At 39.0% G+C, this 19,494-nt stretch overlaps 1 protein-coding gene across 14 annotated transcripts in view; it reads left to right on the top strand.

Moving 5' to 3' along the window:
* Window positions 1–19,494, top strand: part of CDC42BPB (CDC42 binding protein kinase beta) — a 98,654-nt gene that overhangs the window by 25,082 nt on the left and 54,078 nt on the right. For all 14 annotated transcript variants that reach the window (XR_008822900.1, XM_056345170.1, XM_056345166.1 and 11 more), the window contains exons 2-4: window positions 3,400–3,491; window positions 15,710–15,793; window positions 19,252–19,347. Coding sequence is in view for 13 of the 14 variants with exons in the window: in XM_056345170.1 (XP_056201145.1) it covers window positions 3,400–3,491; window positions 15,710–15,793; window positions 19,252–19,347 (272 nt within the window). In the remaining variant the exon portion in view is untranslated. The remainder of the gene's footprint in view (window positions 1–3,399; window positions 3,492–15,709; window positions 15,794–19,251; window positions 19,348–19,494) is intronic.

Below are 19,494 nucleotides of genomic sequence, written 5' to 3'. Positions count from 1 at the left end.
AAACTCTTGCAATTACTCTCAGCTAATGTTACCCTGACAACAGTATATATAACAAAATTCAGTAATCACTGCCAACAAACCCCCCAGCACAGCTAATGCATCTGTTTGCCAGGATGAAATGCTTTCATTAAGTATTAAATCAACTCCAGATCATAAGTCCTGCTTTTAATATTAGGATCAAAACTAATCAGTAAAGTGTAATTATTTATTCCAGTATATGGAGAGAAGTTTGCTTTGAGTTCGCTCTTTATAAAATAGTGGTATGTGAAAGGAGAAGCTGGAGGTTTTTATATTTTTATATATATCTATATACACGTATTTACATGGAGTTATATAGTGGTGGGTATATCACTTGGCATCATTCTGGCAAGTACAGCAAACAGCTCTCTGATAGGGTGCAAGTTTCTGCTCACTCAATGTTGTCAGTCCTGTGCATGCTACTGATCTGGGTATTAGAGGGCTGAGGAATGGCAGCCTCCTGGGAGGGAGCAGGAAAGCAAAGTGGAAATATTTTTTGATTTAACTTACTTAGAGGTAAAAATTTTGCAGTCCAGTACTTAAAAGCATTCAGTCATATCCCAGTGTAAATGGAGTTCTACTCTGAAATGACGATAAGGCAACTATCGGTTTGAATCAATTACTGGTGTGCTGTCTCCTGTGACCTCTTATCTGCTGCATAACCTCTGTTGTCAACTGTGATGATGAGATTCTGTGGATATTAGGTTTTATTTTCAAATTTAATTTACTTTTAAGGAATCATAGATGCCTTGACAAAGACTTAATTCTTTCTGTTTTGGAGGAAGTCCTATCCAGTTTAAAATTTTTCTGTACATTCAAATATTCATGTTTGGTACGTAGCTTTCCAAGAGAGACCGCTGAGGTTGCCGTGTTTCTGAACACCAACACCTGCTAAATACTAAAAGCCAACATAGTTAAGTGCATAAATAGCAACTTCCTTCTAGGAGGGAATACTTTTTCTCATTTACATACATTAAAGTAATTAATTTTAATATGTAGGACTTCATTGACCAACTGAGATGGAAAAAGCAGGACCAACTTAGGACTCTTGAGGTTTTTGAATTGAAATGGTGGTCTTGCAAATCCTTCCTTCTTCAAGGATACAATTCCTAGAAAGATAGTCTTAATACCCTGCTCTGCAGACACCGTTTCTTCTGTTTACTCAGTTCTGCTTGGAACACAATATTTGTTATCTTTTCAAATATAAACTGAAATTAATTCACTTGCCTCAGTACAACTTAATACATTCCTAAACTGAATCCCAGTTTTAGCAAGGTGAAATTTGATACATTTCAAAGCAAGAAAAACTGTAGACAAAATAAAATATTTTGTCACCAGTTGACAAAACAAGAAAAAATGTTTTCTAAGTGTACAAGACAGCTCAAACTCGCATAGGTTTCTGACTTCCTACTCTGAAAATTGATGGTGATCAATTTACAGCAGCAGGGATTTTTATAAATACTTAAACCAATTATTTTGGTATTCTGTTTACTGACTAGAATTATTGCTAAAATTGGTTATTCCTTTTAAAAAAAATAATTGTTGTGTTACTATCTCCCAGAAGTAAAATTAAGAGAATTTCATTTCCCCTCCCCTTGAATTTTAATAACAGAAGCTGAAGTTCTGCAAAATTAGTCTAATGATCCGTGTTCTGTAATAGCGAACCATAGCTTGATAACGGAACTTTCACATTTATTTGTTGTCTGTAGTTGCATTTCCTCAAATCTGTCCTGACTTGATGGGAAGGGAAGGATGCAAAAGAACCTTGCGAAATAATTGGTATATGTCACAGCTGTCAGCAGTGGTATTTACTTGTCTAGATGTCTGATTGGACTGGTGTAGGTCTCTAACTGGTTTGAGTCAGTGTTGCTGGGTAGGTCTGTTAAAAAAATTTGGAGTTTGGGGATGACGGTCTCAGTGGGCTTGTGATGGGGGAGACTGCGGTAGGCATTTCTGCCCTGCCTAAATGGGGAATCTAGCAAAAAATCTAGTAGAGTCTCATTCTTAAATTTCATGCTTTGGACAGAAAATAAACATCCAGTGAAAGGGGTATTAACGTGTGGAGGAAACCTTTTCGGTAACACCTTTCCTAAGTACAAAGAAGCAGCATGGCTATTCTTTAGTGCAGCTATTTTTTCATTTTACTGTTTATATGAATTTTTGCTGGGAGGTTTTCAGTCTTTCTTGGTTAGACTTCATGCTGAAGTCTGTAATCTTCAGAATTCCGTATCTTCTGTGTGTCTGTAAAGTTTGGTTTGTTTGTGTCAGCATCTGAAATAGATGGTCAAGGCAGTGACCCCTCTTGTAGGGATTCTGTTTGGCTTATAACTCATTAGCTTAATTGTAGTGTAAGGTGAGGTAAAACAGGAGTCTGGGCTGAATTACAAGGAGTAGTTCTGTGATGTTTTATTCAGTTGCAAATGGGGAAAATACATGTGTTTAAAAACTTCAATCTGTAATGTTTGTGATGAGGTGAAGAAAAGCAATCTTTTGTGCTTAGAAGGGTAAGCTTCTGACTTTGTAGACAGTGTGCTTGCTTTTGTGCAGTTTAGCTTGTACCAGTTACTGATTTGGTCTTCATAATCAAACTAGTGAATTGTAACAAATGTTGTATCTAAACATTAATCGTCTTCCTGTGATATGCTAGAAATAAATAAAATACTCAAATGGGTATTGGAGAGGAGAAGATTGATGGTATCTGCAGGTACAGTGGAATTTATCAACCAGGTATTTTGAGAAATGTCTCGAATCCAGTGGAAACAACAGAACAAGGTGTAGGTTAGTTAATTGCTGGATATCTTTTAGGCTGCAGCCCTTCCACACTTGGTCTAATTGAGATCTGGTGAATGTTGCTTAACAGAAAAGATAGTTCAAAGTACAAATCTGAAATTAGCCACAGATCTTGTGGAAAATGGCTTCATTGCTGTTGAGTGGGTTGTTAAAGCTTTAGCTGGTACTAGCTGAAATAATAAAAAGTAAAGCTGAGCTCTGCTTAAGAAGAGAATTATTCTAGTGGCTCAAGGATAGGACAGATTTTATCTGGGGTTTACCAGTTATGAATTGGCTCTCTCCCTTTCACATGGTCTTTCACTCGTTCACAAAACCCTGAAGAAAGGGGTGGAAAAATCCTTCTGAAAGACTACTTTGCTTTTTACTCACTGGCAACAAGGCATAACCAGTCATAGGATTGAACTTGTTTAAAAGCTCTAAGTGTTAGTTAAATAGGGTAATTAATATTTTTTTCCTTCTATAGTTCTAATAGTAGTTGAAAAAATACTGCATTGGGTATGCAATATGAGTACTTTTGACCTCTGGTTTATGTATTGTTTTGGCTTACAGTATTTCTTTTCATAATTTATTTTTTTTTTCCCTCTTAAACAGCAAGACCATTTACAAAATTGGTAAAGGAAATGCAACTCCACCGAGATGACTTTGAAATTATAAAAGTGATTGGAAGAGGTGCATTTGGTGAGGTAAGAGATTTTTATTCTCAGTTGCAGGAATGTAACTTGCATCCTTTCTGCATCCGATTTCTTGCTACAGTTGACCTGTACTTGTCCTAAAGACAAAAGATTCACACAGATGTGTTGAAATACTTCCAAATGTGGCACATAGCTCGGTACCATTGAAAGGTCGCTTTGAAGCAGGGTACTTAGTGTCCAGTCCTGCCATTTCTGTGACTAGCACATTTTGACTTCTGTGTAGCAAAACAAGTGTCTCTTCAATGTGTGTATGATCAGGGTGGTCCCACCTAGCAGCTGCACAGCTGAATTAGGAATCTCTTCTCCCACTTGCCATATGTACTCTTCTGTGCTGCTGTAATTTAACACAGAATTGGGCTGCTTCTATGGTAGGAAAGTGGAGGCTGCCTCACCCATCTGCCTGTCTCTGTAGCAATCTGGTAATGCAGAAAGATGCATTTGGCTGCCTCAAAGGCTGTTCCCTGTCATCTTTGAAGATCAAAGGCTGCTGGATCTGTTTTTTGGACAGCAAGTTGAATCATGCTGGGATGATAGGAACGCCTTGTGTTTTGAGGACTCGCCAGTCCCAGGACCCTGAACTGAAGCTTTACTTCTTAATATGCTTGATGAAAGTCTCATCAGAAGTCTGATACGACTTGCCACTGGCAAAAGCATTCATGAGCACTTCCACTCCAGTAGGCACAGGATACATGAGACTTCTGGAGAATGTCGCAGGCAAACCTTTCAGCATTTAAGTATGTGTAACTAAAGCCATGGCTATCAGCAACAGAGAATTTCTAGAATTAAAAAAAGCCTTAGATTTCTTTCAGGAAGCTTCTTTTAAGTAGTGCTACACTAAAGCCAAATGTAGTGACAACCATTAGCAGCTCACTTCAGCCCATTAGCACTTGGTTGCAACTGCTGCTGCCAGTGGCTAAGGCTAGGCTTCCTTATCTTCATCTCGTGTAGTCTCCACAGGGAGCAGGACTGTGCGCCATGCAGGACTTTTCTTCAGACCATGGTGTGCCCTGGACACATCCAGCTCTTTTGCATAGGGTTTGATTGTGTGACAGAGATATCACAGGCAGTCCAGAAACTAAGGCAGAAAAATGCTGTGACTATACTTGACCTAGGTTCAGAAAGCAGTGAGGTTACCATGTGCATATGCATGTGGTAGCGGGTGAAGTAATAGCTTTATATCCACATAATTTTAAGCTACTTCAGAGACTGCTTTTGAGGAAAGTGGACACCTAGGATGGAAATTAGTGTTTCAAGAACATCTCTTCATCTGTACCATCATCTAGTGATGTTATGAGGTATCGTGTAGTTCACACGTGATTATCACGAGCACACTGCTGAAGGAACCGGAGCATTTTAAGTAAAATGACCAGATAAATAGTAACATCTTGACTTGTAAGAAAAAAGTTCACTTTCCAGTGGATGTTGGACTTAAAGAGTTGCAACATATGTTACAAAAAAGGAAGTGTTATCTTAGGGTAGTGGAAATAGTGCATCAAAATCAGTTGGTTGTTTCATTTGAATGTTTGTTTTCAGCTGGTGTTTATTATTTGAATGTGGCTTTTGGAGAGAAAAGTTACTGCAAAGAGTTTGGCCGGAAAAAGCAGAAATGGGAAACACTTTGTAAGTCTAAGAAAGGACTTAAAGCTGCAAATTAAGCCCAGAAAAGAGGTTTGAGGAGAGAGGTTTGTGAGTGGATAAAAGGCATAGAAAATCAAGACAGTAGTAGGTATCTGTCTACCTCTCCATTAGGGTTTTGATTCAAAGCAGTAGCACAGTTTTGAAGAGACTGCCCCCACTTACTGCAGAATGATTTTGCTGTGCATAAGCTGCATTTCTTTTGGAGGAAAGTAAACCAGAACCTCTGTGCCAGGTGTGCACCAAATGTGCTTCTGGCCCTAAGGATTACATAAGAATCAATCACCGGGTTTGACTCTCCGAACAGTTTCAAAGCATGTTTGGTCCAGGAGACCAGGGTAGATATTGTCTGAAGCAAAATTCCTGAACTGCGCACAGTATGGATGGGAAGGCTCAGCACAGGCTACTTTCATCTGTTCTTGTCTTGCTGTGCCAAATTACTTGCTATAGTGGCTGTGACCACTGATACCTAAAGAATTTTAGATTAGTGTTTTGGCAGTTTCTCTTCTGGTTGGATTAGAAATGGTTTCTGGATCTTCTCAGAACTAGACTTGTGAATGCTGTAGCTATCAAAAATGGGAACACTTTATAGCGACTTGTAGATGGAGTCAGTGTTGGGAATGCCTTCACACAGTATAACTTTAAGGAATGGCTGTTTTCCATAGTATTTGTTCTGTTCTTTTTCAAAAAGATGCTCTTCTCCCCTTACAGAATTGACCAACTGGAAATCTCAGTACAACAGCAGAAGAAGCATTTATGTGAACTTCAGGAGACTTCGGTTTATACTTGCTAGGAGGTTTAGAATGACCTTTCTTAGCTTTGGATCAAGAGTCTTAAGGTGTTTGAAAGATACACATTCTGGCTGGAAACTTGGATTAATAGTGTTTGGAGTGCCTGAATTAACAGTGTCTTTCATAGTCTTTCATTTGGAAAAGCATGGAACTTTTAACTAAAGCAGTTTTTTACATCCCATCCAGCCCAGTGGAAGTGAACTTTCACAGAAGTGAAATGAGAAAGTATTTTAATTTCATCCTTCTGTTAGAGCTGTGATTGCTCACAAAGTCAGTGGGGCTAGTTATCTGTCAGTTTCATGTTGTCTTGTCCATCTTTTTAATTACAGAAGTTTTAGTTTATAGTTGTAGCAGCTTGGAAGTTGTTGGATCAGTTTAAATTATGCAGGAGTCATTGATTTGAAGTTCATTATACTTTAATCCCACTTGCCAGAGAAAATTTAATGCTTTTTGCTTATGAATGAATCCTTTGACCCTTGTGTATACTGCACTGCTGTAACTGCCAAATAATTATAGGCATTATAAAATTGTTATTATATAAAGGTTGACATTCCATAATAAGAAAATAAAATCTAATCTGTTGAGAGGGGCTTGTGGCATCTGACTTGTATGAAGCAATGCTTCAGAAAATGGAACGGGGGAGCTGTAAATAATTTTTCCATAGTATATTCATACATACATAGGAACTATGTTAGAAATTAGATGATGGAATTCTAGAGGTTATAAGATTATTCATTAGTTCTTGTTTTAAAAAACAACAACACCCAAACACAACTATCTGCTGGAAATAAATTTTAGAAATATCTATTAAATATTTGTTAGAATGCTTAAAGAAATTAATCAGAATTAAACTAAACATATTCCTATTAGAATTAAGTAGTTTAAATGCTGAACAGCTAAACAAGCCAGACTTCAAAAAGGATGAAAACTACATTCCATTCTTCTCAGTTCAGCTACTGTTTGGAGAATGCCAAGGGCTTTAGTCTTACCAAAGAAGTTTTGCACAAATCAGTAGCTTTGAAGAAAGAGAGCTTAAACAAAGTAAAGGCATGATATTAGTTATTAGTCAGGATTAGTGGTTCATTTTTGCCACACAACATATAAGCCAAGCAAACATGGTCTTTGACTGGAGAGAGGATTGAGACCACGTGAGCTTGTCCCTGTGAACACAAGTGCAAAATCAGTATCTAATTTAAGGCAGATTGATATAATCACCGGTACATATCTGTACTGGCATGTCAGTGCCTTTTTCTTTTTTTCTTCTTTTCAAACCAGCAGAGCTCAAGCTGGTTCTTTACACTTTTTCCAGCAATATGAGAACAAAACTCAGCTGGTAATCCAAAGCCACCTGAGTGAAAGTTTTTATAGCATGGGAGATCTGAGAAAGGAAGAAGAAAAAAATGTTTCTTAAAGCTCTTATTATGCTGGGACAGAAATAGCCTAGCTCAGAACCTAGAGGTTTCTTCTCTAGCTACGTGCTAAAACACGCAATTCTCTTTTTCTCATGAACTAAGCCAGCCACTTTGCATGCAGATAAACTGAATGTCTGAATATCTTTTACAGCAACCTTTAAGGCTCTGACTCCTGGAGTCACTGGCTTGAGAACATAATCTGATTTTTTCAGAAGTTTCATAGTTATGAAGAAAAGTATGAAATGTTCTTTGAGTACAGAACAGCGTATAATTTGAAATGCTAGCTGTAAGAAGGATAAACTACTCGTGGCTCTTTCCCATCTCCTAGGGTATATTTACCTGGGTGTATACCCAGCTGGATGGAACATTTTTGTGAGTGCCCCAATGTTATTTTCAGTCTTTTTTGTGGATCATATCGTCAGATAGCTCATGCACAGAAGGGCAGCCTCCATGAGGAATAAAACTAATAATTAAGAAGTCCCCTGAAATAATATCAGAAATAAAATGGTTTTCTGTAATCCTAATTCTGATTTCTATTAATAAAAGTAATGTAGAAGTCTGTCTTTGTAGACAAGAATGAGTATGTTCTGTAGGGTGATATTTGTTGTTAACTAGTGAAAATACACGTTTTAGGAGAAGATTTAAAGTATATGAGCACACAATGGAAAACTCCTCCAGCTTTTAGACTTTTAAAAAACCCCACCAAAACAAAAACCTGAAACCTACCTATGGCTTGAAGTTTACATGTGCCTGATTACTCCTTCCATCTAGGAACACTGTGGACCATTATTTGAAATGAAATAATGTCCTGAGAACCAGTGCTTGGTGGGATTGTGCTTATCTGAGAAACTTAGGCCAGTTTAAGGAGTTCTTTCTGTGTGCTTGGTGTTCGCATGCCACAGGAACTGGGAGTACTAGTGCTACAGGACGGTGGGAGGGATAGGAGGGGGGTCGCATGTATGGGGACTGGCTCTAAATCCATGCACTTGCTCCTTTGCAAGCATCACCTGACCTCTCAGCAATGTACTTGTAGGTCTTCAAGGTTACTTTTCCTTGTATACAGGACCATTTAGGCACACTGCTGTAGATTAACTCATTTCAGTGAAGAGCAGTTGTTGAAGGAAGAACCGTATCAAGATGTACCATGTTTGAGAACTTGGATTGTATAACGTGGCTGACACCTCCTGGAAATTTGGCAGCATGAGACTGGAACAATTGCTTTCCTTCCCTTGTTTGTTAGTAAGGATTTCTTGAATGAGCAACGCTTACTGCGGTTCCAGCGGAAGGGTGGAACTGCTAGGTCTTGCTTAGCACAAAAATAACTAAAACTCTTAATGTGCCCCACCTAAGTATTACTGCTCTGGATGGATTAGAAATACCTTTGCATGTAAATGATGTTCTGTACAGACTTGATCTGTGTAGCGTTTAGTAACAGCACATGTCACCTCAACTCAGGATGCTTAGTCAGAGTCATAGCTGGAATCAACAGATGTAAAAATGTGTTTCCAGAAGAAAATAAATAATGAACGAGAGAACAGGGCTGATCCCCTGTGTACCACAGGTTTCTGATAAATTACGTGGTTTGCAATGAGAGAGATACTGGCTAAGGGTGCAGTGAGACTCAAAAGTGAATATGCAAAACCTAAGCTTTCTGCGGACAGTCGTGCTTGGCAGTGACATGCAGAGCTGTTTGTGCCTTTTCCACCTTGTAATCACAGCTGTAGGGTATCCAGTTTAATGTTTTTATGTACACATAGAAATTAACCCGGGGCACAGTGAGCCTGCAGACTGCAATTAAGGCTATCTCACCTATTCAGAAGGTTTGGGGATTGGTATTGGGTACCCAGCAGGGGCCATACCTTCCTACATTGTAGATTTAACAGAATTCATAAGTACTGCACACAACATATGACACTTCTCATCCAGCTATTCAAAGAGTCAAAGCATTCAGAATGCAATGCAGAAGAAATTTTTAATTAGCACTGCTTTTCTATAGTACGCTCTACACACACACAAAAAAATCAAAGCAAGCTATTTTCTGCTGTGGAAATGAACGAAGAAAGAAGCTGCTTTGTTTGGAAAATGCCTCAAAAGAGCTGGTTGCTATCTGGGTCCTCCCCAGCTCTGTGTCTGTTTGTGTGGCAGCAGCAAGTTTCTATGGCGACAGGCAGGTTGCAAGGAGCTGGAGAGACACAGCTCATTGTAGTGCTGCTGCTGGACCAGCCAGTTGTCTCTGCAGCCACTCCCCCCCCGCCCACCCCCCGATTGCTAAGGAAGAGCTTAGGTGTTATTCGAGGCCTTATTCTTCTTTTGCAAAACCTTTCTGGCTGGCACTTGTGATTTCTTATATATACAACATGAAGATCTGCACCGTGTGTTCAATAAAAATAATAATAAAAAAGATTTTACTTTGGAAACGTGCACCGTGGCATGTGAACCCTACCAAAAGGCACTCTGGTTGCTCATTTTAAATGTAAAATAGACGTAAAAAATCTGATACAGCAGTCCAGACCAGTTTTTCCTCAAAGATGCAGTATTAAAACTGTTAACTAATGAGCTACATATCAAAGACTTTTCATATCCAAGAGTATCAGGAGGATAAAGCAGTTCCTGCAGTGTGTTTTCAGTAGCTAGTGTCCAAGGTATCAATAGCATGAGACAGAAATAGTACAGCAGAAGTGGCATATACAAGCTTTAACTGAGGGAAATGACTGTAATATTCAATTATGAATCTGGTAATAAGACATTACGGATAAATTGTTTACATCTAAAATGACATTTTGTCTCTTCTCCTGGTTGAAAGGCTTGTCTAAAATCTCAGCTCAAATGTCTAAAGCCATTCCAAGTTCCTGCCAAAGGTTAATTCATGGTAATTTTACACGGGTTTATCCATGTAATTTTGTTGTCTGTTAGCCTAAGCAGATCTTTTATCTGCTGTTATCCTTATTACTAATGTCCGTCCTTCCAATTTTATTTGTAGGTAGCAATCATATCCACCTTTTCCTTTTTTTTTTTTTTTTTTTTTTTTTTGAACAAGTAAAGCTTTTTCAATTCCCAGGTAATATGAGAGGCTCTTTAGTTCCTTGATGATCTCAATATCCTCCTTCACGCCTGCTCCAGATAAAGTTTATTTCTCTGAGGTGTGGCTCTGTGTGAAGTTACCAGTGAGTTTGTATTTCTACAAGGCAGTAATGTTTACCGATCATAGGGGTGTGTATCTGCCTATGAATTCCAGAGTTGTGTTTGTCTTTTTCTTAACTACCTGCTCTTAGGAGCTGATTGCATGAGAATTATCACCTCTATGTCTGTGTTCCTCTTCTTTTCAGCTGAGAACTTTTTGTGTTTGAGTTTCACCTTATTCTTGCAAGTCCAGTCCTTGAGGATGTTTTACCTGGAAGTTTAATGTGCCATGAACATGAATAGTGCCCTAGTTAGTTTTGTTTTTTTTTTTCTTTGATTTGAAAGTAATGTCAGCATGGTTTCCAAGAAGTCTTTTAGTTAACTATCTAATTGTTTTCTGGACATAGTCTTGCATTTAAATGATTTCTGTGCTTTCTTATATCATACTTACTGTTTACATGAAAGAAAATTTGTCACTTGATGCTGCTTACCAATGCTGATCGCATCATGCAAAGGGCAGAGTATGGTGGTGCGAAATTCTGTCATGTTTGTAGAGGCTGATTTGGCTCAGATTCCCACCCTGTGGGTTTTATCGGGGTGTGAGGGAAGGTGGAACTTGTCCTAGGATGGCTTTGCGCAGTGCAGACGTGAATGTCAGTATCAAGTGGGTCTTGAAGATCAAAATGCAGCAAAATACTTCTATAAAATGATTCAAGAAGCAATATACTAGTTCTCACCAAAGTCTAAAAATACCATTTTAGCTACACTGGTTCCTTTTTTCTTTTTTTTTTTTTTTTTTTTTGTTTTGTTGCAGTACAAGTGAAACAGAGCTTTGAGGCAAAAATTATGGGAAGAAAATGGATGGCAGAAGTAATACAAATCTGATAGGGTGTTGTGACATGTAGTTCCCACAGCTGGCTCTCACTCATGCTTTAGCCTCAGTCCTCATACATTTTTTTGATGTAAGTGTCTAAAGTTGGTTGAAGTGTAGGCACTAGGATTCATGAGGCCTTCTGAGGTCTGTGAGGAAACATACTTGATCTTTATTGCAGTGTCCTTGTTGCTGTGGATCTTGGGCATGACGAGTCACAGTGGCGGTAATCAAATGAGCTGGCAACAGCTTAGTCTGATACAGGCTTGCGTGGAAAAGGGGGGTTGCAGTGTTGGGGGAACCCCTGCGTCTGGAATTTTTCCTTATGAGTGTTTTAAGACTTAGTAAAGCAGAATCACCTAAATTTCTCTACCAAGCCACTCTGTGATTGTTATTTTGGAACCCCCGATTCTCAGTTGCAACCAAGCATAATGAGATGCAAGTTGGTTACGTTGTAATTGTCTTAATTTGACACAGGTATCAAAAGTAGTTGTTCTGGGTCAAAGGTGTGTGGATTAGTTAGCCTACATCCCATCCCTTTAGCTAGTTAGAGAGATGTAGGAAAAGAATCCAAGGACAGAACAGAGCTGAACCCAGCTAGCTTCCAGCAGCTGAGCGTTCAGGGGCTCCACAACACCTGGAACTCAGTGGTCAGTAGGCACTGAGACTTTGGCTGTGTGTGCTACTTGGGTATTAAGCATGTGATTAAATACTTTCTGTATATTTAGGTGTCCACAGCAGCCTGTGGCTAACTGTTGCCTAGCAGTAATGCTTCCTTAATCTCTCCACCTTTTTATTTGATGCTTTTCAATATCTGTGTTATGAGAAACAGCAAATAGTTGTTCTCCGTTCATCTTCTCTGCAACATTTGTGGTTTTGTGTGCCTGTCATAGCTGTTATCTCTTCCTGGCCTGGAAGAGATTAGGTTATTGAATTTTCTTCTTCAGAAGCTATTTTATACCTCTGCTTGTGCCTTTTTTTTTTCTTTCATTATCCTTAACATACTTCTTTTTTTTCTTTTTCTTTTTTTTAAACTTCTATTACAGTGTAAGTTTTAATAGCCTTGGAAAGGAAGAGTGAGCATCAAAATTAAATCCTGGTCTTTTACAGTCTGTGCATAACATGAGCACTGGTTTGGCCAGTAGACTTTTAAACTCTGAAGATGGAAGCAATGATTTTGTTCTTAAAGTAGACATTTGTAGCAGTGTAAAAATTTTTGGAATACCTCTGAACACCAAGTATTTTTCATTATGTTAGTGGATGTGGTAGATTGGTATGTAGTGTAGGAGCCGTCTTATTTAAAACCTGACATCTTGCATGGTTAGCACAATTGCAATACGAGAGGTTTGTTTGATCTTGCAAAGTGGTCAATGTGGTAATTGTAATTGAATTTGAGGTATGCCAGAGAAAGAGGAATACTTACAAAAGTAAGAAAAAACAACTACACCACAGCATCTCAGAAGCAGCCAAAGCATTACGTGACGAATGTAAACTTAGAAATACTGCTACCTGGTGAAGAAAGTAAAAGAAAGCTAACTTGAGGAAACACTGAGGTGTTCTATGGAACAAAGAGTGTGGGATTTTTTTTCAATATTGCAACAGTATTCTTGCTTTTAATGTTACTGAGTTTATCATGGCATAATTTATTTTGTGCTTCCCTGTTTCAGTTTAGAGAGAAATGAGGTTTGGGGTTTGCATTTCTATTTGTTTTTCTTCTAAAAAATCCAGATGATTAGAGTTGGTTGAGGAGTCAGGTCTAGTCAGGCCAAAATTCTGTTCTGTAAGGCACCTTCTGCACCTTTCGGTTTTCCTTTCAGAGATAAAATTATTGGGGAGCTACCTATTTTGCTTTATGATTGCATGAATTTTTCTGCTGGCACAAGAAGCTGTCCCACTGCCGCCCTTACAACTGAAGCAGCAGTGTGTTACTGGTGCCATAACTTGATAACCACTTAATGTGAAAACATGAGTCGACTTTCCTTTTATTAATTCTACTTTTTCTTCCACAGAAGACAATTGTCTTCCTCCAGAAAGTTTAAATTGGGCTTTTTTAAGCAGTCCTTTCAGTTGAAAATAAATAGTGCTAATATAGATAGCAACTGGGGAACTGCTAAATAGATCCTACAGATTTGGCTTCCTTTTTCTTTTCTTTTTTTTTTTTTTTCTTTTTCCAGGCCTGCTCTCATTTACTACTTTGTTCTAATGTTTGCACAGCTCCTCAGCTGTGCATGTCCTCCGTGACGCCAGGCTCAGTGACGCCAGGCTCACATCGTTCCTCAGCAGCTGAGCAGGCTTCAAACTTCTGCCATCCCGCAGTGCTTTCAGCGATGGCCTTAAATAAAGTGCAGTAAATGCATATCTGGGTTCTGATTTGTGCACTACATTTGTACTTAAATGGCTAAGCAGTTCTAATTTTGTGGTGTAATGAAACTTGAACATTGCGACTTCAGGGCTCAAGGAGCGATGCTTGCAAATTGCTTCTGCCCCGGAGCTTTTGTTCATCTGCAGGAGGTAAGGGTGCTCCGCTCTGGCCTGGCCCTTCAGTGGAGATGGGCATATTGCCAAAGGCGTCACGTTCTCTATGGAACAGAGTTTAAAATGTGTAGAGGGTAATGTCAGCATCTTGCAGTTTCTCAAAGGTTTTAATGTGCAGTTTGACTTACAGTGTGCCTTCAGGTGTATCAGGGTAATGATTCAATTAAAGTCTGTGGAGAGCGGCTGTTGCAAGGGTTTTAACTGCAAGGCCGTGATGAGGCTAGGAGCAAGGCTAAACGTTTTAGGCTGTTACTGAAAGTCAGTGTTGAACAGTTTCATATGTGCCAAGGAACCTCACATATTTGAGACTTTCTTGTCTTAATCCTCCTTCCCCCACGGCCCAAGCAGTGTCTGCAGGAGGTGGTTATAGGCCAGGAGACACTGGGATGTAGTGTAGCTGTGGATATTCTACATTGCTTACAGAAGCTGCTTCTTAACGCCGTGTCTTTCCCAGCTTGTGTTTAGGGCCAGATTCCTATGTCTTTCCTGTGATGGGTACCTGCTGGTCCCTTCCTTAAGGTGTGTTTCCCTTACATGACAGTGGGCAGGTGTCATTCATCCGTTACGTGACCCAGTGAGTGGAGCTTCACTCACTGTGGGGTGGAAAGCTTAGGTATGTGTCTGCAGAGTGAGATTTCTGTCTAAATAAGAATATCCCATTCTTGCGTTACTGGAGGGACAGTTGTCCCCGTGCCCCTCATCTGGAGTTTCTTTACTGGTAAGGTGCAGGGAGGTATTGTATTTCCCTCTTCCCTCAGGACTTCTGACTTTGTGTAGTGTTGCTCTGCTTGACATACTATTCCAACCTTGGTTTATAGTCAGCATCTTCCTAGAGATGCTGTAGCTCCTGAATCCCTTACAGATAAAGAGTTTTTAAGCAACAGAAGAGGCGAGCTGTTGTGATTTCTGTTAGTTTTCCCACTGCTATTCAGAGCTCTGTTGGAAGTGATGAAAGCTGGTTGGTTTTCCACTTCTGAACTAGAGACAAGCTGAGAAGCAGCAGAAATATTCAAGCAGTCCATGTATAGTCCTGTGAAAATGTTGCTGTCTTGGTTGCGATGCCTGCTTTTCTTTTGCCAACTGGAAGAATTTTGTGGAAATGATGGCTTTTTACTACAAGAATTAGTTTTGGTCTTGGAGAATACAAGTCTTGGAGAATACAAGTCTTGGTGAAAATAAAGTCTTTGCATTCCTAAGCCTTGAAGTTTTTGTATTCTTCTGGTTTTTCTTCCACTGTACAGCTACTGTTCATAATAGACCAGTCTAAGCAAGTCTAATACACAGGATGCATAGTAAAATGCTTCAAGCAAAATGATGAATAACTAAATGAATACTGTTTTTGCTTCTTTTAAAATATCTGTATATAGTACACAAAAGCATAGTAATTTGCAAATATCTATCAAGTTTCTGAAACCTGAAATGTGAAGACAAATTAGTCAAATGTAGTGTATTTCTATTCACAGCAGCCTTTCTTGTTTTCTCAGGCTGTCCTTTTAAATGTTGCCTCATTGGCTGAAGGCATGGCGTACAAGCATCGCTTTTCTTGGCAAACAATGCAGCTTTACTATGCATGTTCATATGAAAAGCTTCATGCTTCTCCTGTATCATCCACCATGTACTTGATCACGAGCACTTGACCACACATGGTGTACTGTGTACCAAGCACATAGTAGTAATGCAGGAGGAATATAGAAGGAACAAAGATTCGAGCTATAGTTTATCAATATGTGAATTGACCGCTGACTCCTTAGTAATTTTTTTTATTAACTTGTGAACATTAAGCTGTTTGAAAATTGTATTTCTCTGACCATGCTTTTGTTAAATAAAGGTATCTTATTATTTCAGGTTGCAGTTGTTAAAATGAAGTGTACAGAGCGCATTTATGCAATGAAAATTCTAAATAAATGGGAAATGCTTAAAAGGGCAGAGGTAAGTAATATGGTTCTTTAATGCAGAGAATTTTTAAAATGGCATTAAGAAAATTACATTGAAGCTCTTCCAGATTAGGAAGAATTATTTCATGACCATAGGAGCTTCATTCTTTTTTCTTTTTTTCTTAAGCTGTTCTAATGCAATCAAGTCTGACAGTCGCTTCCAGGCATCTGTTGTTCTTAGTATTACTGTGTATTCATTCACCAGACAGTCTGCCCTAGTTCTTACCCTGAATTTATTGGCCAGATTTTTGTTTACAATAAAGGCAAGTTAAAGACTACATGAAAGCTGAGATTGGTGCTACTATGACATTCACAGCTGTATACTAAAACATTATGAAAAGGTCTTGTGTTCAGAAAGCATACATTAAGGAGCCTTGCATCCTACAGTTTGTAACAGGATTTATAGAACTGGTGAAACTATAAATATTTTGGAATCCACAGACCCATTGTAAAACAAAACATGTTAAGAAGGTAAATGTGTTTAAGAAAGGTATTTTTGAGGAAAGGAGACATACACTGTCACAACAATTTATGTAAATGTGAATGGGTACTTCACAGATTAGGAAAGGACCTACTAAGAATATGCCGTGGGAAGTGGCATATTTCTACTCTTGCACAGTAGACGAAAACCTTATGGCAAATGTAATATTACATAAGTCAGCAGGTAAATGAGCAATAGGTTTGAGGGGAAAACACATGTAGTGCATTGGTACTTGCAGCAATTCTGTTAAGGGGCGAAGGCTAGTTGTTTGCTGAGGACTGAGCCTGCTGACCCTTCCCTGTCCCATTCTTCTGTCCCCTTCCTGACACCACCTCCCCCCAGCCTACCCTTCCTAGTCCCTCCCTTTCAGTGAGTCAGTGCCAGCTCTTTTCCTGTGAATAAATCTTCTCCTCCTTGTTAAGCACCTCTTCACCACTGCCTTTGCCTGATTTAGTCACACTCTGTCCATCAGCCCATGCTCTTCTTTACAAGCAGCGGCAGCCACTGCTACATGCCTGTTCTTTGAGCTGTCAGGAGAATTCACACTCTTGGCTGTGCTACATCAGCAGTTCTGCGTGAATCCTTCCCCGGTATTGGGGAAATTTGGTGCCCTTTCTACACAGATTTCAGTTGGGTTAATTCATTGGTCGGTATAGAATTGTTTTAAACCCAAATGCTTGTAGGGAGCTCCCAAACTCTAATGGAAATACAGCTATGCTGGCTTCCTTCAGTCATTTTTAAAGTGACTTAATTAAATTATATACTTAAATAGCTGAAACTTTTACATGTACAGATGTCCTGAGAAGACAGCTGTTTACAAGTTGTCTTCAAGTTGCACGACTAACTCCTCTTACCCTCACAGGCGGGCAAGAGACAGAAAAGGGTTATCCACCAAGAAAGATGTATAATGAGCAGTAGTATTCGCAATACACACGTAAGACAAGTAACAGTCCAGCTAAGATTTCTTTCTGCTGATTTTCCTCATCTGCAAAGGATAATAAAAGAACTGGTTTTGCTGCTGTGCCTCTTTGTCTTTTCCTGATCGGTTTGCTCGCTTGATTTGGCTTTTCTGGATAAGCAAGACTTTATAACCTGCATACCAAGTTCATAAAACATCTGGGTGTTAAAATTTCCCAGATCTGTTAAAACTTGTTAGTTTTTAAAATGAAGCCTGCGAAGATACAGTAGCCTCTTAAGTGGGCAGTTCCACTGAAGAGCAGACTTCAGGTATTTTATTATCCACTGTATGAGTGGTCTAAGCAGAACATACTGGGTTATGTTTGTTCTGTATGACTTAATAAATGTAGCAGAAAATTATCTAAACGCTACTCATTTGTGTACTAGCTGCAAGAAAAAAAATACGGTGAGAAGCTGCTAAAATACAGGAAAGATTAGTGAATATCAGCTGACATCCTTAAATGGGTTGCAAGCAAAAATAGATACGGCATTTATGTTGATAAGGTGGACCATTTGTATTGGTTGTTCTGACAGCAAATTACATAGTCATTAGTATGTTACTGTTGACAGTTCCAAATAAGTCCTGACTGGCTGGTTAGGTAGCCTGTCATGCTTTTTCAAGGCACGTCTCAAGGCCTTTTAAGCTAGTGTAAGCAGAGAAAGAGTGTTTTATACTTTGAATTCATGATGCAAAGTGTTCAGCAGCATTACTGGTTTTGAAGTGTTCATAACATTCCCTGGCTATTTGAGGTTGCACAGTGAACTGGATCAAGGAACTGATGTCTTTGAAAATAAACAAACTAGTTTTCTGTGTTGGCAGCCTGCTCACATTGTGGTGCCAGAAGAACTGAGAAGTGCTGTGCTCTGGTGCTGAGGGCAGGGAGTAGGATTACTTAGAGCTGCTGTTGCTGCCAAACTGTTTGTAGAGTGATACTTTGGCCTTGCATTCATAAACCGTTAAACCACTGTCAGTTAACGTTTAGTTACAATTGACATCTCTCTGCACCAATAATTACTAACTTCACAGTGCGGCTACAGTACGGTTGCCTTCAGTAGGAATGTAAACTGGCTTTTGCTTCCTTGGTGGGGAAAAATGGTTGAGATACCTTTGTAAGATAAGTATATGGTAAGGATTTGGCTTCCTGGGCATGTGCCTTCCATGGTACATTTTCTAAGACATCTGGACAAGTGGCAATGACAAAAAAGAAAAATAAAGTCCATCAGTGTCTGGAACCCAAACACTTGAATCTGCAGCTACTGAATATCCTAGCAATGGCTCTCTGAATTGAGAGTAGTGGAAGAATCGTCAGATCTGCATTTTGATGGTTCTGATCCAATGAAAACGTTAATATATTTTCATTAAGGATGACTCACTTGAAGTTTATGAAAGTTGGTTTTATGTAAAGATGCTGAGAAAACCTGTTGCACAGAGCTTGCTTCTCTGAAGTGTTGCAGTGTGCTATCTGAAGTAGAGGAAAGACTGAAAATGAAAATGTATTATGCTTGTCAAAGATAAGACAGTAATAGTAAAATCTCTTATTTCCTATAGTGTGTTGGCAGTGTCTGGAACTGGAACTGTAATGGAAGAAAAGTATATATGTGAAACTCTCTTTTCACAAAGATCTTTTTCAGAAGAACCAGGCTTACTTTCCTAAAGCCATGTTCTTTCTGCTACAGATTGCAGTGACAAGTTGTCATTTTTCTGGCTTTTAAAAATACATTATGAAACAAAGATTCAGTGTTGGTTTGTGGGCATTTTGTGGATGTGTGTGTTGTGTGTCGATTGTTTTTGGGGGTTTTGTTTTTTTAAGGTCGCAGTCAGGATTAGCGTGACTGAATGCCTGACTACGAGCCTGCAGAGATTCCCTGGCTTGTCACTTGTGCAGACTGAATTCCAATGAACAGAGACCTCTGTTCAGTAATTTTAAATAATCCCATAAAACATCCATATATATTCATCCTGTGAAAACTACTTGTTGATGTTGACAATGGCTTTTTCCTCTCTCTTCCTTTAGACAGCTTGCTTCCGAGAGGAGAGAAATGTCTTGGTGAATGGAGATTGTCAGTGGATTACTACATTGCACTATGCCTTTCAAGATGAGAACTATTTGGTATGTTTGATTCATCAGCAAATAAAAGCTTTAGGTTATGAAAGAACTTTATTTTTAGTACATTTAAGGATATTAGTGCAATAAATCAGTCCACCTCATGCCTTGCAGTGGTGTTTCAACACTCCTGTTTTCTCCTTGAAGAAAAAC

Source organism: Falco biarmicus, chromosome 7 (genome assembly GCF_023638135.1).
Source record: "Falco biarmicus isolate bFalBia1 chromosome 7, bFalBia1.pri, whole genome shotgun sequence".
Classification (NCBI taxonomy): Eukaryota; Metazoa; Chordata; class Aves; order Falconiformes; family Falconidae; genus Falco; species Falco biarmicus.
Note: the sequence above shows the minus strand (reverse complement) of the source record. Positions and strands in the feature narration are given on the sequence as shown.